This window comes from Sparus aurata, chromosome 8, assembly GCF_900880675.1.
Source record: "Sparus aurata chromosome 8, fSpaAur1.1, whole genome shotgun sequence".
Taxonomy (NCBI): Eukaryota; Metazoa; Chordata; class Actinopteri; order Spariformes; family Sparidae; genus Sparus; species Sparus aurata.
This window is the reverse complement of record NC_044194.1, coordinates 20,784,446-20,811,722: the sequence shown is the minus strand read 5'-3', so window position 1 is coordinate 20,811,722 and position 27,277 is coordinate 20,784,446. Positions and strand designations below refer to the sequence as shown.

The following is a 27,277-nucleotide window of genomic DNA, read 5'->3' as shown; positions in this document are numbered from 1 at the left end:
TTAATAATAAATAAACAAACAGCAAAATTTCCAATTTCAACTGTTTTATTAATCCAAAAAGTGTAGAGTTTATGCCACCAGAGCAGAAGCTGTAGAGGACTCGCTGTAAATAGAAAGAAAACAACCATTAGAGGGAGCACTCAATTTGTACAGTTTATGGTTTGATTGTAATCTCAGACCAATAACATCCATGTTTGTGTTCAAGTAAAATGACCCAAAACTTAGAACTCCAAAGTCAGCTCAAGGTCTACATTTTTGTAAATTAATATACAAGAAAAGATTTAACAAAATGTATGGTTTCATTGTGTGAAGGGGACTGGCAAAGATGGCACCAAGTAGCCACTCTGCTAATTTACCTCCAGCTTTTTTTCTAGCACAACAGAAATATCACAACTCTCAATGACAGGGAGAGCAGGACAATGATTTGTGCATCTTTCCATGCAATTAAGCCCATGTAGAACACTTCATGGTAATTCTATGAAACTGTTGAGTTAAAATGTGTCACAATTTCTTATATAAAAATAGCAAACTGATTTGAAAAAAGTGTTGCTAAAAAAAAAAAAGTCATCAATAAATTCTTTAATAGCAAAGGATCAACTGATCATACACCCCAGAAAGACACTGGCAGGTTGTAATCTGCCCAGCCATATGCAAAAAACAGACAAACAATTGCCTTGTGATCTTTGTCCAAAGAAAAAAAAACAGAAGGAATACATACTACTTCCAGTTGGGGGCCAGTACTCTCTTGGTCTTGTAGTAACGGGCCAGCCTGTGGATCCTGCTCTCGATGAGAATCAGGCGGAACTTGGCATCCTTGTCCTGCAGAAAAAAAATCATGTTATATTAAGTATGAATTGCTGAATGTGCATGCTCCAAAGTACACCTCAATAATAAGGAAGTTATTGTGGTTTTATTGGAGCACATTTATCATTGCTGAGCTTTCGCCTGTATCATATTCCTTGAGCATTTTAATTTCAGTACAAATTTAAAACAAATGTCATGAGACTTTTTTTTAAAAACTGATTGCTGCTCAAACTCAACCTAATAGAAACAGTTTTAGAAAAGCTTCCTTATCCAAGTTGGCATGCAAACGATGGGTGGAACTTGCAAATTACAAGTCTTGTTATACCTTTCTGTTTCTCTCCAGATGCTTCCTGACTGCCACAGCCTTCTTGATGAGGTGGTAGAGATCCTCAGGCAGGTCAGGGGCCAGACCCTTGGACTTGAGGATCCTCAGGATCTTGTTGCCAGTAACGAAACGCACCTGGGCCACACCATGGGAGTCCCTCAGAATCACACCTTTAACACAGTGAGTGAGTCAAATTAAGTTGTATGCTTTTGTCCCATCAGCTGTCCTGTGGCAAATTAGTGAATTTAACATTCAACAATTGTCAGTATCAAAAGCTAAACTTGGAGCCCAATCTTCTACCTCCATTTTAACCCAACCAATGTGTTTGAAACATGTTTCAAAGGCAGGGGCACTTTAATGTTTGGAGTGAATGGTGTTTGCAAATGCACCAGGTTATATAAATGAGACTGCGCTTGTGCCAAGCTTTTTCAAAACTAAAGATTTACAAAACATTCAGCAAGGTACGGCTTTTGCTTAGGAAAGCTGTTGGGTTCTCAAAACAGATTACATGGCTTTGTTTGTGAATATTTACCAAATATGATTTGTTATCAAGGAATGTAACGGCCCTAGCAGAATTATTTACTAATTTTTGGATTGTGAAGGGTCAACTTTCAGCTCTAGTTGGTCCTATTAAATTGGCCAAGATTCAGATGTTTCAATCACCAAAAGATCCAATAAATAGTTCAGATACAGGGGAGGACAAACCTTTACTGTGAGGAGAATCATCTACAATCAATGACAACTGATGTAGTTTTTGCCAGAAAGATTTGCAATGTGATTTTGGTCTAATACTACTCCATTAAAAACCATTTTCTAAAAAAGGTGTGTAATTCATAAGCCCCCCAAGGTATGTAATCACACAACTCCATAGTGTAACTTCAGCACTTATTTTTCATGAAAGATGCAGATCGTTTCCTACCACTTTGTGTGGACAGATTGCCGATTTGACAGTGGTCCATATGAACTGCCTATCCATGGTCTTTGTCTGACCCATGTTACAGCTAACAATTCACTGGACTGAGTTCATAAAGCTCATTTGACAGCTGATGCAACATGGTCACCCATGAAGTACCAGCGCCCTGTGTTAAAATAATAAAATATCAGGCAAGCAATATATTCATATGTAAATTATATCAAGTCCGATTTTTTTTAACTTTTTGACATTGTCCCACAAGCTGGCCTACTTTAATATATTCTGGGTTTTAAACAGCAACACAATTGACAAGGGTTGTGAAGGTTCAGGAGATGCAAAGTGTACATTACCCTCACCATTTGACAGTGTCACAACTATACATCACTCATTTGTTTATCAAACGATCCTGCTCATATTAGCCAATACCAAAATTCAGTTTAACAGTCTTAAAAAAATGTGTCATGCAAATTCAATCTAATAGCTAACACAAAACAATATCAAATATGCTTCTGCAGTGATCCACATACTCAACCAATCTGGCACAAAAAGATCTGAGTTTATCCTGTATACCAAGTACAGTTGGCTGTCACAAAGTCATTCCTGCTTTACACTTACTACTTTAAACATAACATTTCTCTACCCAGGTATCTCATAGAAACACTTACCAATTTGAGAGGGGGTCAGACCCTTTTTGGCCAGCTTGAAGATCTGCTCTTTGACATCATCAGATGTGAGCTTCAGCCACTGCAAGTGATATTTACATGATTACCGACTGACCAGACCGATCCAGATCCGATTTTACACTAACGTTACAGTCACTGATCGAGGCTGAAAGAACTTTCTGAATACTTACTGTGGGAACACTGCGCCTGTAAGGCAGAGCTGATTGGGACAAGCCCTTTCTGTTGAAAAGAAAGACATGCGATTAGTTAGACACACTGGAAGTTTGAGGGTGAAACGTGAAAGGAAACAACACATGCATGTTTCAGAGCAATGAAGGACGCCAATATCTAGACGGGCCAGATAGCGCTAACGCCACACTCGTGCTACCGCTACGTGTTGTAAACTTGACGTCAAGTTACGACTTTCCAGGGGTCAAATTTTTCTCGTCAACAACACGTACAGATCTAGCATTTAGAATATAAATGTGTAATGTGCAACTGTCTAAATCGGCCGATCAAGGCAAGATGCTAAATCGTGGTGAGCCGCTAGCGCCGTTGGCTAATGCTAGCTAGCTGAAGATGGATGTCGATTTGAAGGTGCACATTAATAGTTATTTTCTCGCTTCCTTGTTGAATTCAAGAGCTCAATTTGTTCCTCAGCCGTCCACAACATGTTTACAAGCTATAACCTGCCGTCAAAGCCGATCAAAACACACAAAATCTTTACTTAAGATGATAAAAAGAGAGCTCACCCGGGAGCGTGCATGCGACCCATGATGGCGGTAGAGGAAGAGAGGCCGCACACGCGACAGAAAATGGTATTTTGCGCCTGCGTCGGAAATGACGCAATGACGTAAAGAAGTCTTGACGCTGATGGCCCTTCCAGTCTTTTCCAGTCAAACACAGGGATCTGGGGTTATGTAGTTTTCATTTATAGATTTTTCATATAAATGCATTTCTATTTACTGTCATCCTGACAATGTGTCGATAAAATTTGATCAAAGAAGGATATCAGTCCTAACTGTTAAACTGTGCTAATTCTTTGTCCCAGTCCTGACCTTGTAATTTCTGTTCCTAATTTTTGGTCAATTTTAACTTTTTTTCGTTTTGTTTTTTTTATTCCTTTTTTTTTTTTATTTTTTAATCTATTTATTTAATATTTAAATTAATGGATTGTCTTTATGCATATCGGTGACAGTGCATTTCCAACATTGTCCCTGATGTCAGAAAAACAGGATGGGATAATCATTTGAATATTCTGCAGAGTAGATAAGCATCCCCTTCACTTTACTGAACGCTTTGATTTGTGTTTCTGTGGAGTACAGGGCTATTTTTCTAATCCCAGGTAACATCAAACATCTAATTTAGTAAATTCATAGTGATTTGTCCCCTTAAAATAAAATGTTACAGAGGTTTCTTTCTTTTTAGCTTCACAGATGGAACACAATGCTCATAGAAACACTATCAGAATATTACAGGATTACTACAGACAGCAGTGTGTCTCAATGGTCCTCTCACTGCTACTTGTCAGTTTGATCATGAAGGTGGTACGCTGGCCATAACATACACACACAGAAAGAACTTCACAGGGTTCAGATAATCAAAATTTAAAGACAATTTATTGCATGTTAAATTCCATTTCAACAAACTCATATGTCCAGTCTTTAATTTTGTTTTTCAAATTATATTTTTTGTGGTAAAAACTTCCGCACTGCAGAGCTGATTAATTCATAAACTTACTAGAATACAAAAATATGTGTATGTAGGGGGGTTACATTCTGTAACTACAACAAGGTTGTTAAAGTGTGATTTCAATATTTTTTTAAAAATCTTTTATTATACTTAAAAGCAACATTTAAGAACTTTATTCCTGGTTTGAACATGAAGCATTTATAATTTCATATTGGGAAATAACATTCACATAAATATAAAAGAAATAAAAATCAGACTTGTTATATGTGATATACTGTTGCAATCGGTCTTTTATTAAATTATAACTCATTTCCATTTGGTTATTGAAATACAATTTATCTCAGTCATACTATGTTATGAAAATAAAAATATTCTTCTCTTTGTTGATGAAGACTGTGCTATAGATATATTTTTTGCTATTATCTCCTACAAGTTCCATAATTAAAACCATTTGTGTGCTGTGGCTAATTAGCAGTCCAGACAGCAGGAATGTAAACAGACAAAGAAAGTAAACTCTTTATTACCCTCTTAAATCTTCTTTTGTCTCTTTCAGAAGGACTGGATGTGAAATATAATTTTAGAAGACAAGTTATAACGATGGAAATGTCCCTGTACAGCACAAACAGAACAGGTCCCAATTATTCCTCTCTATTATTTGAAGGAAACAGGCTGAACTGCAAACACACAATGAACTAATACTGCTCATGAGCTGAAGTAAAACACAGCTGAACAAACTGATGTTTAAATAATTTTTTAGAAAAAATAGAATCACATGTTACAGTATGTAGTTTTGGCCTACAATCTTATCTCCTGTCAATCAATTGAACAAAATATATAAAAATCATTAGATTACAAAAAAGTCAACAGCAAGCTGCTTTCACAGACCTGTGTTAACAATGAGCCTTAAAATTAAAAAAAACAAAGAGACATGAAAATGAAACAGTTAGTTGACAGTCTTTCAACACATGGTGACATCACCTGGTGCACCCAAGGCCAGCCAATATCAAGTGGTGGTGTCACTTCCTACGCTAAAACAGCAAATCGTCACATGCTGTGTCCAAATCCCCATCACTACTCCAGACTGAACACTAAACATCTTTAAAAATAAAATAAAATAAATAAAAGTCTTAGGTTTTGACAGGAAATAGCAAATTATGCATGTTGACATCAATCGAAATGGAAATTAAACTTCATAAAGAAAAAGCAAAATGTAATATTTTCCCTCATGACAGTAGCTGTCTTGATTTTTTGTCTTTTCACGCTATGTGGGTCAAAAGTCAACACTACCCTGTTTTTTAGTCTTCAAAATATATTTAAGTAATTTTGAATTTGCGTAGGTAGGACTCAAAACTTGCATTAAATAATTTTTCAGTCTGGAACCGAGACCCAGCTACCCTGTGATGAAATATCAGCTGTAGTTGGTGCCACTCCCACCTGTGCTGCATTAAGGCTGTACCTTCAATTCACCCATATTAAGATTTCCTGGCTGCCGTAGGAAGGAACCGTGCCCAGTGGAAAAGCCCCAAGTCCAGGCATATAATATTCATTAGGCATGACCACACCCACTACCGTTTCCCCTGCACCAAAACTCCCTGCTGGTCAGTCCAACAAATCAACAAAATGTTTTCAACAATCCGGTTTGTTTTCTCACTTTGGTGCAGAATAAAAAGTCTTCTCATGTGCAGGACAACCACAGAGATGATTATGATGTCAGATTCTACAGTCTGAGCTCCACATTAGGACCAGCTCCTCGGTGATCTGGTTTTCCTGTCAGCGTTGAATTCTGGAGACCAGGTAATATAGCAGGAAGAAGACCAGGACCAGGCCCACAGACACGTAGCAGAGGATGCGGCGGTTGTCTCTGCCGGATCGGACCATGGTGGAGAAACGTTTCACGCTGCCGGTCAGCAGACCTGTTGCACTTAGGAAGTTCGAGTCCTTGTAGACAAAGGAGAGGAGAGAGGGAAAAGATTGTGAAAGGGCTTTCACAAATTGGAGAGTGTCACAGGCATAATATTTCAGACAATCTGTTATTTAACACCCCTGTACATTAAAAAAATGCATTTAAACCCAGAAAAGTTGTGTGGCTGTATCTGAAGGTCAGTGGACAGCAGCTTCTTGTTTTGAAGCCTTTTTAATGGCAGTCATTTGGTGTACTTCTATCCTATAAAATTTCTATATGGCTTCATGGATTGGAAGGACTCACCATGCCGTCCAGATACTCGTTTTGATCATCTACTTCTCTATCGATGTCGAATGCCAGCTGTCAGATTCAGAGACGGGACAGAGGATAAAAAGTTAAAATGGCAGGTCTTGCACTTTCATAAACAGAGGATTAATGAAATAAATCAACTACAGACATCAATGCAGATTTCAAGAAAAGAACATCCTGTACATCAGTGTCAAGTAATTCATTATTTATCTTATGGTCCCAAGCATGTCTCAAGGGGCTTTACATTCTGTCCCATATGACACCCTCAATCTTTAAACTTTCTTATCTGATTTATGTATGATTTAGGTGGTTAAACCTGAGGAATTGCCTTGTCTAAAAAACATTTACAGATTTATTGAAAATTATGATACAGGTAGATGAAGAGAGTGACTGTTGGTTGTGACTCACAGATTTCAGTCTGGAGACTTTATTGGCCAGGTTCTCGGCTATCCGTTTGTTTTCGGCATCCAGCATGTCTTCCACAGAGCCATGACCTGGAAACAGTGGTTAAAGAATTAACTTAGTTTGAGTAGGCACTTACTGTAGACATTATGTATACTTTTTCTTTACAGGGCGACTTTAGATGGTGATATTCCAAAATTCAATTAAGAAATCCCAAAGAGGGAACCAGAGTGATGCTAACTTCTGTGTCAGCCAACAAAAATATGTCATGGCTCCATCGCTCTGTTACTTGCCTAGCCACTGGGTTACAACCCTGGAGGAGGTTTATCACATTACATCCAGCTTCCTCTGGAGCCACGGAAGGCTTTTTATTACTTATTTTGACATATGCAGCAGTGCTCCCCAAGATCTGTAAACACACTTCAATGTGTAAAATTGGTGGAGTAATCCTTTAAGTTTCTGGCACAGCTAGCGGATGACTGGCTGGGGTTAGGGTAAGGTAAGTTCTGTCGGGGTGTGAGATGTGGAATAGACACAGATTTATGTTACAGGAAACATGATTTTCCATGTCCTGTTAACAAGGTTCTGTTTGTTCCTCAATGTAACGTTACCGACAGTAAACAAGCTAATTTACAAGTTTAAATATACAAGGCTAACAAGAGTTCATCTCATCCTCGGAGTTTTAGATGGTAACTATGTGCTCATATTAAATCAAGCTTATCACTAACATCTGAGACAATAATGTTGGTATTTTCATTGTAGTTCAGAGCTGTTTCATGTTCGGACAGCAACATTAACCCAGAAGCTCTAAAACGTTTAAGTCTTCAGCTAGTTAGCCTGCTAGCTAGCTCCAGACTTGTGTTCGGCTCTAAGTGAGGAAACAAACCCAGACACAAATTGAACTACTAGTCTGAACTGTAGTTTATGTTATGAACTCCATTACATCGCTGTGAGGTTAGCTCTGCCCTGCTAGAGGCGGTCAAAGTCTTAACATTTAGAAATGAATACGTGTCAAAGACATTACCTCTGTTCCAGTCCGCCATGTTGACGAGTGACGTCACGATCAGCTGTGCGCAGGCAGGTTCGACGATACTTCCTGTTTACTTCAGATACTTCAGATGTTTTCTTGTATGGATACATTATCAGGTTTAAAAACAACAACTGCAGTTCCAGATTTTTCCACAAATCCCCTAATCAGACTCGTACTCTTCTATTCTCATAAGTAAAATGATCCTGTAGATATTATGTGGAACCTGTAGCTGTCCTAAATTATGATCCCAGTATTTACCCTTACAATTCTTGTCTGTTAAAACCGGTGGATGGGAGTAGTAGTAGTCAATGTTAGTCCTTTAACACGCTGTCACTTGTCGAAGAGTAATTTATTGATTTCCTTGTTTTTTAACAATTAATTGCTGTGGTGGCCCATCGCTGCTGTTAGAGAAGTATAGAGAAATATACATGATCTGCAACAATTGACAACCAATTGCTTGTCAACTATTAGTCACCAACTTTAGTGATAATTGACTGAGTTAGAGTGATTTTGTTTCCAGTACCTCCTCCATGACAGTAAACTAAATAACGTTGGGTTGTGGACAAAACAAGACATTTGGCATCATCTTCTGTTTTGGGAAACTTTGGGAAAATGCAGACGGGGAATTTTCTATAATGGGAGCTCAAACTTTGTACCTTGCAAAAAAACCCTGAAAGTTAATGGTGGGAATCAGGCTTAAAGCAAGCACATATATTGTGTATGTATTGTTAAGATGCTCACTGATACCAGGATCCTAAGCTCCCTTAATTGACTGACTTCCTGCACAAGGTTTTACTCTTCCAGCCCGGCACAGATTATGAAATATGATGAATAGTTAGGGATCTCACATATTTAAAGAATGTTTAAAACTCTTATAATTATTATTTTTGCTAAAAACATGTGACAGGCCACCTTTCTCCCATCTTGTATGGAACTAACTAAATTCACATCTGTATTAATTGGCAGTCATAAGTGTAACTGCAGTTGTAGAAGTAAACAACTGTACTGTACCATGATTTCAAGGGATTCAATCTTATAGGTTACTCACGCTGCACTTATTTGGATAAAAATGTTATAAAGCACTTCAAAGTTCATATTTATGGATCAAAACATATCTATGTGCAACTAGTTTTCAAATTTTGTTGCACTTACATGATTTTTTTTAATATGTACAGTATCTGTAAAAGCACCAAGACATAAGAATTTCATTGCCAATGACTGTTTCACTGTAATGGTTCATACTGTATGGCAATTAACAACTTGCCACGTGTCTATAATTCATGCACTTCACCTTCAGTGCAACTTCTGTTTAATATAACAGAAACAAACAAAATATCACATAATATTGGTTCCAAAAACATTTAATATGCTTTAGGAAAGAGGGATTACAGTACACACTGATCCATTCGGGTTACAGGTCACCAATTAAGAATAAATAACTGGCCATGTTAATACAAAATCTGCTTGCGTTCTTTGTACAGTCACTAAAAGAGTGGATCAAGTCACTAATATTCATAGTGTGAGTGTTGCCCTTAGATCACAAATGTTTTGTAGATCTTCTCTTAAAAAAAACTTTTCAGATAAATTCACCTTAATTTCTTTATTAAACATTAACAACAATTTATAGTTAGCAAGTGGAGAGGAAAGCAGCTAATCTCTTGCTCAGGATCTTGTTCCCTTTTTGTGGAGATGTTTTAAGATAAAGTTGCCTTCAAAGCACTGATCTATGTTCAGTTTGCCTCAAAAGTCAGAATGTATTTCATGTGAAAATAAAACCTTGCTGGATCTGAACTTCACTGGCAGTTTAAGTTAACAGTTTACCCATTTAATCATCACGGCGTCATTACACCACTATTAGGCACTGGGAGTGAGTGTGGTATTGTTGCCTGAGCTGAATCAGCCTCATGTCCAGACACCAGTCTTTACAAAGTCTCTGAAATTAATTTTGAAAACTCTGACATGTGGTTTTAAACCACCTGAAGGAAACACTGAACTGACTTATGATCAGAGATATTGAGCAACCATATTCTCTTCATCCAGAGCACAGAGTGTGATTCAAAGCTTATGATACAAATTCCCCTTTAAGGTGTGCTGTGTGAAAATAGTCAAGTAATCAAGAGAGACCTGGTAGTGTGCATTTAGTGGCAGTCCACTGTTACAAAAAAACCTTTAGACCTGCTCTGGAAGAATTACTGATATAGCTTTACAGAATATAGATTTTTCTTTAATAAGGACATGTCAGATTGTTAATAAAATATATATATAGCAGTAAGGCCAAGATGAGCATTATAGAGATTGTGAGCACAAACAAAGGCACCCTGTTCAGCTCCCTACTTGGGAGAGTGGTATGATTTACTTTCCCTCTCTTTACTTTTGGCACATTCTTGGGGAATCGATGATGATGATTTCCTGGAATCTGGTATGTTGGACTAATCTACCCAGACGTGTCTGCTGCAAAGCAGGAAACCTTGATGCCTCCTATTTGTCTATATAGAAAATAAACAAGGAAAATGTAAAAATGAGCCCCCTTTTCTATTTCTTAAAAAATAAATGTGTCAATCTATATATACTCTTTTGAAAGTAAGCCGTTTTGGTCCTCTAATATCAAAATGTACAAAACATTACAGCTCTTTGTTATATTTTAGGAAAAAAGAGAGACACAATAAGTGGAGATTGTTCATCACAGAAACAATCTTGATTAGTTAAAGAAAAAAAGGGAAGAATGGAGAGCAAGGTTCCTCTTTGAGGGTTTGAGAATCGGTCTGTTTGATCGCCCTTTGAGGGTGCGTCTGAAGGAGTTTTTAAGTCTGCATTCATGTCATATGGGAAAAATCACAGAAGCAACATGGTCATTATTACAAACAACGGTTTGGAGGTGTTCAACCTGTAGTAGCTGTAAGAATACCATAATGAAACTCTATAGAACCAGCCAATACCGATCAGTTATCCAACACATATACATGCTTTTCATCAACAAACTGTTAAAGAAATGGTCCGTTTGGTTTGTTAGATTTGAAATGAAAATATCACAACATATACTTAAAATTTGATAATGTCAGAATCCTTGAAAGAAATCCCCCCCACTGCCAAGTGCTTAAGTAAATTTTTTATGAACTGAAACTGAGGTGATTTTCAAGTAAGGCTGCATCTGCCAACTTTCCCATGTGATGTGAATGCAGCCTGTTTCTGGAGAGGTCGGAGAGGCAGGTGGGGGCTTAGAAGTAGGGGACGGCTGTAAGTTTGTACCACTTGACCGTCTCCTTGCTGAGGTCAAAGTCTTTGAGTCTTAGCGTGATGCCGCCCAGAAAGTAGTTCTCACGCAGCGACTCGGCGCTGAGCACGCTCAGTTGTAGCTCCCGCAGGCCCAGGGATTCCTTGCTGTAGCCACTGTACACCAACTGCAGAGGAAGAGGAGGGACAAGTGAATGTTTATTTTTACGTTTATACAACCCCAATGTCTATGTCTTTGAGTTGAAGAACATATAAATATAGGCAATAATGTTTAGTATTTCCTTACCATCTCATTGAAAGTAGGGTTCCTGGTTTTCCTCGAGATCTTGGTCTTGCGTTTGGAAGTCTTCTGTGGATCTGGAAGCAGGTAGGTTTTCACATATGGGTTGGGATCTGTTCCATCCTCGGAAACCTGAGGTGGAGACGATGGATTATTAGTATGACAGCAGGTAGACACACAAACTAATAATGAAACAGCATGTAACTCTATCAGGATATGTATGAAATAACTTTACCAGATCTCGAATGTGCATGACCATGATGAAGAGAGTGCTGTTCCGGTAGGAGATTGAGAGCTTTACTTCTCCTTCCACCCGGCCAGAAGTGGGACTCAGTGGAGGCTCTGCAACAATCAGATACCACATCACATTCATGAAGTTGTTACAAGGAGAATACACCCATATCAAATTGACACAGCCTTTGGAAAGCAATAAAAAACTAGAATTATTAAATGATTACCAACATGACAGCTAAATTGTTTAACTTGCAATCTATAACCTAACTTGCTATCATATAACCTTGTCATACACTGAGTATAACAAGGTTATATGACAGATTATCAAATACTTGAGGATGGGACTTAAAAATGCAGGTTTTATTTACCTGGTGCTTTTGGCGTGGCATCTAAACCTTCTGTCTTGTCGTCTCGTGCAATTGGATGAAAGAAGGTGTAGACCAGGTCACACTAGAAACAGAGAACATGTTATTTTTCACTGACTGGTGCAGAATACCAACAGTGGCCCCAAAACCAATGGGCTAGTTTGAAAGGCATATTATCTTAAAAACAAAGAAACAATAAAATCTCTAAAATTAAACCGTCAAAAAAAAACAAAAAAATGTTTATCATAGCCAGAAGCTGTAAAACAGAAATTAATGTTGTATTTTCAAACCATGCACTGAGGTGCTTACGTCAGGAAAAGAAAACAAATCTAAGCTTAAAATAGTTATATTCAATCCAGATCAGTCAATAAATCTCATCTAAAATTTTACCACAAGATAAAACATAAGTAAGAATTAGAAACCTGTAAAAACATTTAATTCTGGACAACTGAACAAAGCTGGTAAGAGTTTAACCACTATGTTGAGAGCAACAGTCATGTGATTAAAATTCAGTTATTATACCGCGGGAGGGGGACGAAAGGATGCAAATGAGTTTGCAAGTAAAAATGTAAATGTTTCATTATGCATAGGACATAGAAGCCCCATTTTTTCCATTACTGGTAAAACTGGTAAAAAATAGTCTTTAATATTGATTATGAAAAAAAAGTTTTGAGAATTCCCTGTTTCTAGCTATGATTGTGCCATTTCCAATTAAGTTGCAAGGCTTGTATACTGTAGTGAGTCCACAGTGAGTAATAATGTGTGTACCTGCGTGACCTCTGTGGAACTCCTCATCAGGTTGTGGACGTAGTTGTTGAGCTCCAGCTTCCTCTTAGATGCCACCTCTTTGATGTGAGTGCGACCGAGCACCATCTTGTTAGGGAAACTAGAGCGAAGGCGAGAATTGGTATACTTACTATTCGAGAGAATCTGATGCAATTCTCCTTAATGTTACTGTACTGTGGTAATATCTGCATAGCATCCCGAGAAGGGAGAAAATTGAATGGGGTTGTAGTGTAGGGCTGTCATTCCAGAATATGTGCATGAGCTTCTATTCGAAGCCCTGATGTCACATTTTTCAATGAATGAATTCAGATCAGTAATTTTGACACAAAGAGGTTGAGGGTCGATGAGGCTTTGATGCCTTACCTCGGAAGCTTCCAGAGGGGGAAGAGGATAGTGAGTTTGTTGTGAAGCTCCTGAAACTCATCAAAAGTGCGGAAAACAAACTGGGGCTCATTCTGACCTTCCCTCAGGATCCTCACCACATACGTCTGCACAGACACGACAAGGAAGGAGATCATATGTCAGTAGAGTTTACATTCAAAGATGTGATGGAGGAGAGACAACCATGACACACTGAAACTCACATAGTGCTTGTCTGGGTTGTATCTCTTCTGGAAGGAGAAGATGGAGGCGTGGAGGATGCGGCCCTCCTGTTTCATAGTGTAAGTCTTGGGTGAGAAAGAAAGGATGGGCTCGTCGTTGGCTGGCAGACCAGAGAATCGTAGCTGGGCAAGGTTGTGGATGAAGAAGTTGAACTTTGTGGCCACACTGCCCAGACTAGACTCTATCAGCCTGGTGAGGAGGGGAATCATGGGCAAGGGGAGAAAAAGAAGAAAATCAGAGAGGTGGATGTAAAACAATCCAATCAATATTCTGTTTTCTCTTTGGCATAAAGCTTTACACAAAGTTGTCACAAGGCAACAAACTTGGTTAAAAATTGTCTCACAAAAAACAAGACAAAGGTTTTGTTACTGTAATGTGAAACAACAGCTATTCTGTTCCCTCCTATGTCTATATCGCCACCTGGTGGAATTTTGAGATAATAGCGGCAAGGAGATGGCCTTTACCTTCAGATAAACGGTCAGTTTTAAGGTTGTTCAATTCATTATCATAATTCATTTGTTATTTACTAAAACAAGAGTGGAGACAGTTCAGCGCTGGAGGAATAGACGTTAATGCATTTACCTGGTGAAAAAGATAGTTGCCTCGGCGTCTGTGTTGTGGGGCTGAAGAGCATCAAACACATACTTGAGATCCTGAGAGCCGGTCAGCTCCGGGAGGCCTGAGGACGTCATCTATGACAGAGACACACAGTGAGCAGAGAAGAAGGCACAAGTTCAAATATATTTTTGGAGTTATTTCTTTAAAAGTTCAGAACAGTCAGACTATTCCATAAAATTAAAATTCATATAATTTTCCCTCATTGTCCTTTAACTGTTAATAACAATAATAATAATAATGCATTATTATTACTTTTGTAAAGCCATTGATACTGCCCTTCTTGTCTATGCGATGAGAAAAATAAAATTCACCCTTCACAAACTGTAAGAAATTCTTGTGAGAAACAGGCTTATTCTGTAAAACAGACATTTCCAGGACAACAGTGAAGCACTGATTTATTCTCAAGGCACAGCTGCTTTGTTTGCATATTTCCTCATCTGGCTCTTGCAGGTGCAAAAGAAATCAGCACAGCTACACAAGGAGGACACTTTAAAAGGAGGCCAAAACTACTAAAAAGACTGACAGAGATGTTGAAACTTTGCTGAAATGCAGTAAGAATACAAATACCTGCAAGATGCTGCAACATTTTGCTGCTTTCCTCTGTTTTATTATAAACTGAATATCTTTGGGGTTTGTGCTGTTGGTACAACAACTCAACATCTCAACCAAGGCAAATTGTAATGGGTGTTTGTCACTATTTTCTGATTTATAGAGGAACAATTATTTAATCAATCAAGACAATTACCTGCAGATTGGTCGTTTTTGTTGCCTGACTTTGTTACCTTGTCTTCATGACAACTAACTAATGTAAGACTTAAGTGACATAATGTGCTGTATTCCTTTCTGCCATGTATGTATGTGTAGCTGGTGTTCATATGAATGACCTGTCTCACCAGTGACAACAGGTTGAGGAAAAGCCCGGAGTGTTTGCGGATGAGGTTGTAGGCCTGGCAGCACAAGTCTACAAACAGCTGAAAACGGCTGGTGGGACGCTCGCCTCCATTGATGACATACGCCATGTCAGAGGTCAGAACGAATGGAGCTCGGTCCCTGATGGGAAATACAGCAGGGAGAAAAGATTTAAAATCAGCTTCTGATGAGGGTAAGTTTTTGAAAGGGGTTTGTGGATCAAAGGTCTGTGGTTTAAATCCCTGGGAAAATCTGGAACAGGAAAGTGAATGTGAATTATTCTCCCACTATAACCTCAGGAGCACCCTGAGGCAAGACATTGCAAAGCTTCTAAATAGCCCAGTGGAGATGCGGAGAGGCCAAAAATAGAACACAGTTGTGGAGCGGCCCACCTGGACAGATCCCAGCTGGGAATGAGTGCAGTGTGTGAGCTACAAAACCAGGTCATGCTTGAAAATACACATTCATTTTGCAAAGTGAAGTACACCAACTCCGACACCGGCAATTCAGTTACCCACAAAGGAGCCTCTGACTCATTACATTTTTTTATGCCATTTGTGCACCAAAATTAGCAGTCTTTAGTTTTTTTTAACATAGGTAAACCAACTAAAAATAGGCAATTGACTCCTTTTCCTTTTGCCAGTGAACAAGTTAGCTTTTCTGTTTTTTTGTTTCTGATGTGTCACGATACATGTCAGAAATGCGTCAGAGAAACTGAAATAGCAGAAAGCTGCATGGATGCCGGTGACAATGGTATGGTTACTTTTCTTAATTTCACTTCGGTCCCTCTCAGTCTTAACACCGAATGAATGGTGTTCGAGCACTGCTTGAATGGAGATGGAAGGTAAACCATTCACACGCCAATGTCCAGAGGGAAAGAGGTATTTGTATTGTGTATTTGGCCTACTGCAGATCAACTCAACGAATGAGGAGATCAAATTATGCCATCAAATCGATACATGTGTCTTTATTGAGTAAATTCTTCTGGTGGGTCCATTGTAACACTCAAGCAAAGATAACAACAAGGAAAGATTTCTTTGGTGTCTACCTTCTCATCACTGTAATGGATGAGGTAATAAATGTTCCTTCAATGTGTAACTTAGAACAAAACTATGGCACTAACACAATAAAACGTAGGAATCGTTCTTTGGGAGTAGCAGAGTTTTGTTCACCGTTGATTCCTGCCACTTCAGTGCACCCATCATGTTTTGGAGCCATTTATTCAACGTGTCAACTTTCCCCTACTGAAATCAGCTGTTACCTTTCACATATCATCTGGTTACATCCTGGTAATAAAAACACAGTAATAGACATCCTGTTCCACCCTGATGGAAAAACCTTTAAACCCTGATAGCGCACCAAAGCATGTTTTAGCTTACAAGCACTTACAAACACATAAACACAAACACGCCCCACACAGCATATCAGATTTTCACCTTTTGAAGCTGCCAAACATCTGAGCGTGTCCCAGGAACTTCCCGAAATCGATGTGGAACATGTGACCAGTGGAGCGCAGCATAATATTGTCATTATGGCGATCACAGATGCCCAGCACGTAAGTTGCCACACAGCATCCTGCACATGAGTAGATGAAATTCTCTGATGCCTGAAAAGAGGACAGAGAGAGAAAGAGTGAAACACAGAGAGAAGGGAGGAACAAATGTGAATTATCAATGTGAAGCAAAATCTTAATGAAATATATATATATATATATATATATATATATATATATATATATATATATATAATTTTTTTTTTTCTCCCGATTTTGTGGGGGAGGGCAAAAACCGAAATGCTTGAGAAGGAAGTGAAGTTTCCTACTTTTCCAGATGTTACAAGCAAACCCAGAAATTCTATAATTATTTTCAAGAGCGGTATAAGAACACACTATTAACCAGCCTCAGAAATCTGTAAGTGTGTATCTAATGACGTGTTTATTCCTTCTTCCTGCTGAAAGTTCAGGGTCAAACTTGGCGTAGTAAGTCTTTAGGGTCAGAGGTTGTGAGTTGGGAGTGCGGTTTCACATTTATAGGTGCCAAAGGTCAGAAACTTCTACAACTGCTATACACTTTAGGAGTGCATGACTGTGTGTTTTTAACTCCTAGAGACAAACCATTGTGTCAAAGGAAAGTTATGGCTTTAATATCCGAGTCCTGACTAAACATTCGACATTGAGAAGCAGCTCAGCACATTTTTTTAATTTGTAGGGTTGAAGTGGGTTTACTTCTGTTTGCATATACTATATGTCTTTTTACCTTCTCATATTCATCCTCAGCAGGATTGTACTTGCGGAGCCACTCCGCCAGCGGTTTGTCCTTGAAGGATCCTGTTACGCCGTACTCCACCTGGATCTTCCTCAGGGTGTCGGATGACGGCACCAGTTCCACCATGCCTAAACAACACATCACAATTTTTCATTAACACAATGCAAATGTGGGACAGTCATCTGGTGTTGTTTTGCCATTGATGATGAGAATACGCCAGGCAATCATAACCGGAGGCTGTAATGGAGATGGCATTACATAGATGTCTGCTCGTGAGTCATAATTGAGTTTAATATGAAGTCTGTTTGGATTATGGGACATCATTTCTGCCTGTCCCATTACAATAAAAGACCACTTCCTTCTTATAAGTTCACACACCGGTAATGATTTTATCTGTTCTTCTCATGGCCATGGTGTTTATAATCTCAGATAGAAAGGTAATTTCCTTTCCTAACATTGCAGTTTGATAATGACTAATTATTGCTTTCAACCTTGACCAGTTATATTAACTTGTGTTTATTTCTGACCTACTTGTGCTGTGAAGTTTATAGTAAGAGTGTTTCTACAGTAGGTTTATGCTTTGGACAGAGATGGTACAAAATATACATTGACTGACTGATGTGAGTGTGTCGGATTCCATTTACCCCATAGGGTCACTTCATGTGTTTTTGGCAGATAAAACAGCTTTCCAAGCTAAAAAAAATCTGACTGTAAATTAATGAGAGAAGCATTCATGATGGACTGAAATCTTTTTTAAGAGACATTCTAGCCAGACCGTGAAAAGGTGTAAAACGATCTGTCTTTCCAAGATGCAAATATAATCCTCTAATAGTGTAACTTTGTCAGTAAATTGTGGCAATTGCCACTCACTTGTACTCTTTAAATATGATTTATTAATTTATGTTTGTGTTAGCTCATGATGCTGGTTTGCTAACGCTAGCCAAAGTGTTATTGTTTTAAGTAAACTGCTAAAGTGCAGAAGTTTGTCATCAGATATATTACAGTCTTCTGTGGACTAGAAGTGGACTGACTCTAAACCAAGACAGCGTGTAATCAAGAGTTGTGATCTGGCCAACGGAGTCATATATTATGGCAGTGCAAGTGTAAATGAAAGTGTTTTAAATATTAGAGACACTTGAATTAACAAGTGTAAATGGGTCCCCTGCATGTGTTTAGACTGTTACCTTTGTCCTTGCCGGTGGAGATGCATTTGAAGTTGACAATACGGAGGTCCAGCCCCTCCTGCAGCCAGATGCGGTCCATAATGCGGATCATTTGAAGAGCCAACATGTCCTGCCTCAAGTCTTCTCCAACCTAAAACACAAACAGAGACAAATTACATCAACACAGTGCATTCTTAAAATTACTGCTTAAACCTCATATCAGCCACCAGGGGGCGCAGTGCTCAGATTAGAAGCATGTAAACAACAGTTGGTTAGAACAAGTTTTGATGTAACTGATGACAACTGTCCAACTGTGAAAGACACACAAGAGCCAGCTACTATTAAAAATACTTATGGCAGTTCGTCAGGTTCATCTGCAATATTTTTCACTTGCAGTTAATGCTGCTTTTTGTGGGTACAGTACCTTAAACATAACATTGATCTCTTCTCCCAAAGGGTCGGCGTTGACCAGGGCCAGCTTGAGGGGAACTGCGTTGGAGTTGAAGAAGGAACAGGCCTACACACACACAAACACATCATGTTACATTCTGGACTACACTGTGCTGTTTGTTGTTTTTAAGATCAGAACAATGGGATTGAGTTATGTCTTCTTTATTGTTTTCTTTGCATCTTTGATTTGTTTTGAGATCAGTTTTAAAAGACATGTTTTGTTTTGTTTTGTTACCAGAGGCCACATACTGTATGTCAACATTATGCTTCACCAAAGAAAAGTCAGCATCCAGCTACTGAAAAGCCTATTTTTGTGGAAATTGTCAAGTAGATGCAATTAGATTCACGTCTCTCAAACTATGTGGAAAATCGTGTGGATCATAGCCATATAAGAGATACATAAAAGTTATATTTAAATATGGCCTAGATATACTTACCAATTATATAATAAAAATCTATAAAGCCAGATAGGCCAGGCAGACAGGTTGATTGCACCTATTCTTTTTGTGACAAGCAGTGATCGTCATCTTACTTTTGGGATTACTTGCGGATATTTCGAAAGTGATATCAAAAGATGTCTCAATATCTTTGATGAATATCTGTAGTAGATTTTTGCCAACTATGTACATGCATGTGTTTTATATTTTGGTCAAATTGTAGTTTAATGAGCTCATTTCCTCGGCGGTTTGAACCACAGAGGTTCTAAAAAAGGGGGAGAATGTGACTATTTTCCTGTTTCCTGCCAACAGCTCCATTGAGGTTCTCTTATTCTCTCGTTCTCTGTACTTCTTTTCATTGTTACAGAAATTAATTCACTAATGCTAGTTCTTTGTTGATCAGGTATATCCAGTGTGATGGAAGGTGTTTTGACCTGAATACAATGATAAAAATGTACTCAACATTTAGATGACCTAATTTTTTGGTGCAAAACTGACAATTTCTCTTTATCTATTGTCCATGTGTATATTACCTTCATGTTTAGCTCCTTGGCCACCAGACTGGGGCTGAGAGGCAGTCGGCAGCTGTTCCTCTGGAAAAAGTTCTGAACATTTTCAAGGCCCTCCTGAAGCGCAACCTGACCAGACACAAAAATACAAATTGTAACACACACACACACACACACACACACACACACACACACACACACACACACACACACACACACACACACACACACACACACACACACACACACACAAACACACACACACAACGTGAAATATTACAGTCAGATCACAACCCCACACACACATACTAACCTGTCTTGTGGACCCTCCGGCCTGCCTGACTCTCTCTGCCACGGCTCCCAGCAGGTTAACCAGGTGAGTCTGTTTCTCCAGCTCTGCTCTCAGCTTAGTTCCACACAGACACAGTAGGGCACCCAGCACCCGCTCATAGCGTCGTCCCCAGGCAGGATCCTGCACAGCATCCTTCAGTAGCCTGCAGTCATTACACATATCACAACAGACGACATTTAAAGGGCACAAGCTTCACCTGAGCCTGTTTCAGCATCAGCATCAAAGTGCTTAACATCTTGCAAAACTCCATTTTTCCTGAAAGAAGTGCTGAATTCCAACTCTAAGTGTGGTGCGGGGAGTTTGATTTACCAACAACCTCTTATTTAGTTATTCTATATAGAGACCCTCAGCACTGAGATCATAGTTTTAAAAAGTTGATGATTACAAACTATGTCATTGTTTTAATGAATTGCAAACTAGACCCTCTTAATGGCGAAATATAAGCAAAACAACATAGGTTGTATGTCTATTCTAAAAGCCACTGAATAAGACAGGAAATAAGGCAAACTTGTGTTAAGACCAATTGTACTGTGAAAATATGTCTCAGGTTTATGAATAATGCTATAAATAGCAATTTCCTAATGCCCACACAGCGAGGTGCAGAGATTCTAAGCAAGTCCATTAAAAATAAAACATGTTCCACATAAATAGATAAATAAACACACCTGTCGAATAAAATGATGGTCACCACAAAACCAAGTGTGTTTTGTGGTGACCAAGAGTTCATCGTGTCATGAAATATAAATTTCTATGATGAGACTCAGTTCTCGCAACGTTTCCTTTCAGGTGTTTGTTTGGATATAAATACATCGGCTTGTGGCGGTTTCAGTACTGCTATTGACTCACCAATAGAGGTAGTGAGCAATGTTGATGTTGCCTTGCGCTCTGGACAGCAGGAACATGACAAGGGCGTTCTTTAAGTGACACTCAAATTTTAATGCCTAGAAAGAGACAAAAGTGACTTAGAACAGGGACGATAGCAGCTCGGTCTCTACAGATGTAAAGTATCTAACTTATTTGTGTGTCTATTTTTAGCTTTACCTGTACAAGCTGTGGCAGATAGTCAGCCAGCTCATCATCACTGCTCTTCTCAATCCAACCAACAGCAACATTTCTCACTTCAGTGTCTGCAAACCTACACACATATACACACATGTTCATTAGACTCAAGACCACAAAGATCCACAGAGCGAACAGAAAACACTGTTTTTCTCTCCCTTTAAACTCGTCTTTGGTTTCACCAGAAAAACACACATCTACATAATAACCACAACATTTTTGTTGTATCTCATTATGTCAAATGTCTTAATGACTGATGATGCCATAGACCAAATATGTATAGAAGTGTATACAGTGCATACTTTGAGTCGAGCATCTCCAGCGCGGTGACAGGGGGCAGAGGGGGCCAGTGATGCAGCAGGGAGTGGATGTGCGCTATGCTTGCCCAGTCCCAGCTGGGCACACTGGCCAGCACCTTGGGGAGGCTGCTGGGGTGGTCCTTCCGACAGTGGAGCTGATGGTCCCATAAGAGCTGGTGGTCTGCACGCTTCAGCCTGGAGACAGACAGGGGAAAGATGGATTAGATGGTCCTTTATTTTTCTAACAGAAAAAGAAAAAAAGATGTAAATAAACTGCATTCCCAGGTGTGACTTTTGATGTTTCAAGATGAATTTTAACAAACTCAAATTGGTCCTACATTATTTTTCAGTGTTTAAAAACGACCTGTTTCAACACTATGAAAATGAACAAAAGGAAAGTATTAGGGGCCTTGAATTGAGCAGTTTACTTGGCAGGATGAGCAATAATGGTTAAAACAGAGAGGAGAGACAGAACATTTAAATAGAATCACACAAAAAACAAATATATTGACAGCAATGTTACAGTAAGTTAGCTACTGCAGTTTTCTGAAAAATGTCTGAGAAAATCTGTATAAGGTACATTTAAACAAGGAATACAGCCCCTACTAGGAGCACTTCCAAAATATTCAGTGAGAATCCTTCTAGACAGCTTGAAAGAGTCTGAGTTGGTGCACTGTGAGACGAGGGTCCCCTGGTGGGCCCTGAAGCAGAAAAAAAACCGAGGTTGAATTACTCCGACAGCTCTCTTTCCCCTTACTGAAGATGCCAGCGATATTTGTCTTTACTTGACCTCTATATAGTCATAAAAATAAAATGTTTTCCTTTGGGATTGATGGAATATCACACACACTGAATCAACACGCGACAGATCAGTGAGACTGCAGTCTTGTGCCCACAAAGGCTGTAGAAATGAATGAGCAGGACAGAAAGCAGGCGGTGAGAGACCAGTGAGAGAGCGCTCTGTGCTAAAGTGCTGGTTGAGTCTCATGGATGTTGGCAGCGTGGAGGAGATTTGGCTGGCAGCAGGCATAAGAGAGCATTTAGCTGGGCCTGGAGCAGCTGGACGAGAACAGACACACTGGTGCAGACAACATAGAGGCGTGTATGGGGAACTGTGGCTGGCAGAGTCAGTGGCATCTTTTAAAATCTCTTCTTAAATCTACTAAGTCCAACGGATTTTGGGTGGTCTGAGAGTCTGCCAAAAAGCTGTCTGCTCAGGGCGGAAATGTTACATGAAATACTGTTTCTGTGCAAGTTATTTAGAATTTTGCAACACTAAGTACTGTGATTATAATTAAAAGTAGAATTTGGAAAAACATAGATTAAAGATTAAACCGAACACCTTTCAAAAGTGCTATTTTGATTCCCCTGAGGTCACATTTTTTAATGAGGCAACATGCATTACAAACACTAACAAAACAACGCCAGATTTATTCAATTGCTCTCAAACTTGTGACTGTTATCAACAAACAACCTAGTACAAAAATAGTGATATCTTCAGCACAGATGGCTTTAAACCAAGTTTCCTTATAGCAATACTTTGCAAGGAATATCAGGTTTTGTTGCATTTTTGACACCACAGACAGACATTTTAATCAAAATTTCAGAAGTTAATAAACTATCCAGATGCTTTGAGGCTCTTGTCTTTGCACAAGAAGCACCACATTGTCAAATGGGAATTTCAGCTTTTTGGCACAGCTTTTTTGTGTTATGTTGCTCAGCCTGATGTCTGTTTTGCACATCAAGCTGAGCAACATTAAGACCATCTCTCTTGTGCTATTAATTGAAGTCAGTGCTTTTATTTGAAATCAGTCGAGCAAATTTCCCTTATAAACTGAAGAGATAGAAACAGCTGAAAAAGCTGACACATTAATTGTTAGAAATGTTTATCATATATACTCTCAGATTGCATCTCATGGTTGACATTCTCCTACCCAAAATTGGAAGCTCGACTGCAGATTTTCTCTAGTTTGCGCCGCAGATCGGGGTCCAGCTCCTCCGTGGTGTGGGGCTCTGGGCTTGGGGATTCCTTGGGTCCCACGTATAAAACATCCACTGCTGAGTTGGGGAAGTCCACCTGAGAGTATCACAAATACCAAAATTGGAATCAGTTTAACCCTGTTAAGTATAATGCACAATATTCTGAGAAAAAAAAACTAGGCCCAAAACATAACAAAAAGTTTGTTGATGTCACAGTTTGACAAGATCTTGTAATATTAAAATCAAAGTACTGTTTCAACTAATGAACCTTACAGTACTGGTACTTTCATGTAGTACCCCTGGCAGACAATTTTAGGGAAGAAATACTCCTGACAAATACAGCATTAGTTGTAGTCATCATTGTGCATTAGTTCTAGTGATCATTGAAATTAAAGCCATGCAGTTGTACTATTGTAGCAGCAATAGTGACCATGACAAAAGGCAAAAAGATAACTACTGCTGTACCACCATGACTGTCTTGATCACTACTTATGACTACTGTAAAAAATCACTTACCCAACTGAAATAAATCCAAATGAAAAGAGTACAAGGACAATATATTTATTTACATGTTTTAGTTCACCGGCATCATTGACTTTTGTAAATATATGTTTATTCTGGATTTCTGATTTCAAATAAGTTGGGAAAGACAAACATAAGGCAGACTGAATTTTTTTAGAATCAGGGTTGTTAACACCACCACCGACCTGTAGTACTATTCTCTCTACAGGCACCCTCTTACGGCTGCCTGTAGAGCCGGCGGCAGCAGCAGCTCCCTGGGCAGATGTCCACAGACACAACAACCTGCTGTCCCTGGCAAGCACCCTGCAAAACACATTCAGCAATAAACTACAAACCAAAAACAATTAAAGTTAGGAATTTTATTGACGGATTACTTCTACTGTGAAAAATATATAAACTTTAATGTGTCAAACTGTAAGACTGAAACTGTTTAGGAAAGATCTTTCACAACTGAGTGATTACTGGGGAGATCAACTCAAAAACACAAGCCCAGCCACCGTTAGCCACTCCTCTCTCCTTACCCTCTAAAGTCAAAGAGTGGCATAGAGACTTTGCCCAGCAGTTCTGGAGCTTTCCTCTGTTTGTTAGAGTCTGGGGAGCCGCTGGCATTCTGGTTCAACACCCCGAACAGAGTGAGGCTCAGTATGGACTCCAGGGGGAGAACAGCTACTGCTATGGGGAAGTTGATCCTATGAGAGACGAGGAAAGTGTTGTAGCAGAAAGACAGTACAAACAGCATGTTGTTGGTATTGTTGTTATTGTAGTTATAGGAGAGGTGAGGAGAGGAGAGGCGAGGCGAGGAGAGGAGAGGAGAGGAGAGGAGAGGAGAGGAGAGGAGAGGAGAGGAGAGGCCATAGCAATCACTCACAGTTCGTCCCATTTGATGTGGTAGAAGAAGCTTTTGTATGTGCCCACTCTCTTGGACTGGACCGGTTTAAACAGGTTCTTGCCATTGTGTGTGAGTGAACACACCAGGAAGTACTTCTCATAACTGCAACAAAACAACAGGATAAGTTTTGTAACTGTGTCTTTTTATACAGCCAGGAGATTTGATGAAATGGTTAGAGTTAAAATTACAATATAATTGAAATATAAAAACATATACAATGCTTGTTGCTTAAACGCTCTTTAGTTGCTAGGATACGGGCATTATTAAGATAAGGCACAGAGTGTCTATATTAGGACATAGTGGTGCCTGTATGTACATTTTTTCATTTTGTTTATATTAAATTTGAGACACAAAAAACATGCTCTCATTTTCAGCAATGTCTTGTTTCACAGAATAACAGTTAAACATACGTCCGTTTGGGAACAACTGTGGGCTGAGTGCCTTGTTCAAGGGCAACTCATTGGTATGTATGGGAGGGGGCAGCATCTTAAGGGGGATACACACGTAACGATAATCGGGCTGATTTTGCTCCGATTCTACCCCTTCCTGACCACAGAAGATAATCTTCTGTCTTGTAAGATTATCCTATACGATTATCCTGTGGTCTGTGGTGTGTTAAGAGTCAATTTGTCCCGTTAATTTGCTCGGAAAACGGGTCGCAGCCGACAATCGTAAATGTTAAACTTGTTCAATATTTACGACGAAAAATCTTCGTGTGTGGGGAAAGCCGACGACTCCTGAGTCACTACTCCGTGAAATGTGACGTGAAACGCAACGTAGCCAACCAGCTGACTGAGGAACACGGAAGCGGACGTAAATAAAAACAGAGGTGAGATCTAACTTTTCCTATGGGGGTGTTTGAATTAGCCATTTTAATGTTTTTAAAGGGTTTAGCGTCGGCGTTACCGTTAACCGTCATACTGGTGGTTAATGCAAGTATTGTGTGTTGTCAGAAAAGCTCACATTCCCTCTTCTATGTCTTCCATGTCTTTCATGTTTTGTTTTGTTGCCATTGGTTACTGTAGATCATGTTTGATCACGCGATATTTCTGGCTCGGAGGACTAGATTCTAGATCGGCCGCGAGACAGATAATCTTTATGTGTGTGGTGTCCTGTGCTGAGAATATCGGAGCACACCACACACAGTACGATCAAAGCTGATTTTTTAATGTTCATGTGTGGGGGCTCTACAGATAAAACATCTCTTAAGATTTATAAAATCCTTATGTGTGTACCCCCCTTTAGTCATTCAAAAATACTTCAATAATAGTTTGGAACTTGAACCAGCAACCTTCTAGTCTGAATCAGTTTTTTCTAAAATCTTCTTTTTTTTTTTAACATTTATTTACTCAGGGAAGCTGCTCTGTAACAGCCCACACAGAAAGGAAGAGGTCTAATCAGGCAACATAAGAAAAAACACCTGTGTGGGAGGACCATGGCTGTGCAGGAGCTTTTAACCACTGTAGAGTATTACAACGCTCCTTTACAGTCACACAATCTGCACCTGAGATTGCCTACAACAACAATTTTGAACAGTTTTCACCAAAGTGAAAAAGCTCACTACACATGCTGAGAATCTTCTTTCCTGGTATTTGATGTATTGTTGGTGTTGATGTTCACCACATACTGGCCTGGCATGCTTGTTTGGAAAATATGTGTTTTAAAAAACATTTGTGTTGACATAACCTTAGAATATACAGGAATCAGGAACTATAAAAGGCACATACATTACTTTATCTCAATATGCATCATGTATATATAGTACTGTACTCAATGTAATAAAGGCCAATACTTTGTATAAAAAATTAATTAACAAGAAATATAGATTTGTGGGATTTATATTTCCCGATCTGATGCCATATGTGAACAAATAGGTCACCACCAGTATTAAGATTAGCTGTCACTACTCAACAACACCTCCCTAAATAATTACTGTGTTTCAGTTGGAGACGTGTGAGATATGCAAGTCGAGAGTGAAAATACAAGCACATCAGTTACACATTTTCACCACTACAGGCTTGATCCACTGCTCAGTGCCATCTGTGTTGGCAGCTCCACCACTAGTCATGGTGTCTCAATATGCTGGCAATGCTGTGGCATCTACTGAGGCTCCAGATGGACGACACACTGGCCACAACAACGCCAAACACTTAGACCTCAATAACTGAGTATTATAGTAACACCACAACACAACAGATATGCCTAAATACTCGTCTGGGCTGGGCAACACTGTACTCGCTGCGCCCCGCTGGCCTTGGGTTGAGAGGAGCTAAATATTTTAGGAGGT

At 39.2% G+C, this 27,277-nt stretch overlaps 3 protein-coding genes and 1 non-coding gene across 4 annotated transcripts in view; all 4 read right to left on the bottom strand.

The window, feature by feature from the left end:
- Nucleotides 1-27: 27 nt before the first annotated feature.
- rps13 (ribosomal protein S13) lies at nt 28-3,568 on the bottom strand. The gene is made up of 6 exons (XM_030425887.1): nt 3,457-3,568; nt 2,896-2,944; nt 2,708-2,786; nt 1,130-1,299; nt 719-819; nt 28-103 (listed from the first exon to the last, which is right to left on the bottom strand). The coding sequence occupies exons 1-6, from the start codon at nt 3,477-3,479 to the stop codon at nt 70-72; spliced, it is 456 nt and encodes a 151-aa protein (XP_030281747.1). The 5' UTR covers nt 3,480-3,568; the 3' UTR covers nt 28-69.
- Nucleotides 301-432, bottom strand: LOC115587392 (small nucleolar RNA SNORA19). The gene has a single exon (XR_003985046.1). It is a non-coding gene; the product is annotated as a small nucleolar RNA SNORA19 (small nucleolar RNA).
- Nucleotides 3,569-4,304: 736 nt separating the features above from the next.
- bet1l (Bet1 golgi vesicular membrane trafficking protein-like) lies at nt 4,305-8,130 on the bottom strand. The gene is made up of 4 exons (XM_030425185.1): nt 8,035-8,130; nt 7,017-7,102; nt 6,603-6,659; nt 4,305-6,334 (listed from the first exon to the last, which is right to left on the bottom strand). Exons 1-4 carry the CDS (start codon nt 8,051-8,053, stop codon nt 6,167-6,169), a joined length of 330 nt encoding a protein of 109 aa, XP_030281045.1. The 5' UTR covers nt 8,054-8,130; the 3' UTR covers nt 4,305-6,166.
- A 1,255-nt stretch (nt 8,131-9,385) lies between these two features.
- pik3c2a (phosphatidylinositol-4-phosphate 3-kinase, catalytic subunit type 2 alpha) overlaps nt 9,386-27,277 on the bottom strand; it is a 46,128-nt gene continuing 28,236 nt past the window's right edge. Inside the window, exons 12-33 of the mRNA XM_030425184.1 lie at nt 24,970-25,092; nt 24,623-24,790; nt 24,287-24,404; nt 23,534-23,676; nt 21,603-21,794; nt 21,283-21,376; nt 21,088-21,182; nt 20,203-20,383; nt 19,914-20,018; nt 18,918-19,010; nt 18,515-18,644; nt 17,322-17,458; nt 16,503-16,672; nt 15,051-15,207; nt 14,122-14,231; nt 13,521-13,728; nt 13,300-13,424; nt 12,919-13,036; nt 12,154-12,235; nt 11,787-11,893; nt 11,558-11,683; nt 9,386-11,438 (exon numbers count right to left, since the gene is read on the bottom strand). Of these exons, the coding sequence (XP_030281044.1) occupies nt 11,256-11,438; nt 11,558-11,683; nt 11,787-11,893; nt 12,154-12,235; nt 12,919-13,036; nt 13,300-13,424; nt 13,521-13,728; nt 14,122-14,231; nt 15,051-15,207; nt 16,503-16,672; nt 17,322-17,458; nt 18,515-18,644; nt 18,918-19,010; nt 19,914-20,018; nt 20,203-20,383; nt 21,088-21,182; nt 21,283-21,376; nt 21,603-21,794; nt 23,534-23,676; nt 24,287-24,404; nt 24,623-24,790; nt 24,970-25,092 (2,965 nt within the window). The 3' untranslated portion in view covers nt 9,386-11,255. The remainder of the gene's footprint in view (nt 11,439-11,557; nt 11,684-11,786; nt 11,894-12,153; nt 12,236-12,918; nt 13,037-13,299; nt 13,425-13,520; nt 13,729-14,121; nt 14,232-15,050; nt 15,208-16,502; nt 16,673-17,321; nt 17,459-18,514; nt 18,645-18,917; nt 19,011-19,913; nt 20,019-20,202; nt 20,384-21,087; nt 21,183-21,282; nt 21,377-21,602; nt 21,795-23,533; nt 23,677-24,286; nt 24,405-24,622; nt 24,791-24,969; nt 25,093-27,277) is intronic.

Coding starts and splice junctions, on each gene's coding strand:
- rps13 (XM_030425887.1), bottom strand. CDS start 3,479: ATGGGTCGCATGCACGCTCCCGG. Junction 820..1,129: donor ATCTGGAGAGAAACAGAAAG/GTATAACAAGAC, acceptor TTTTTTCTGCAG/GACAAGGATGCCAAGTTCCG. Junction 104..718: donor CTGGCCCCCAACTGGAAGTA/GTATGTATTCCT, acceptor TTCTATTTACAG/CGAGTCCTCTACAGCTTCTG.
- bet1l (XM_030425185.1), bottom strand. Junction 6,660..7,016: donor AAGTCTCCAGACTGAAATCT/GTGAGTCACAAC, acceptor TGAATCTGACAG/CTGGCATTCGACATCGATAG. Junction 6,335..6,602: donor ACGAGTATCTGGACGGCATG/GTGAGTCCTTCC, acceptor TTTGTCTACAAG/GACTCGAACTTCCTAAGTGC.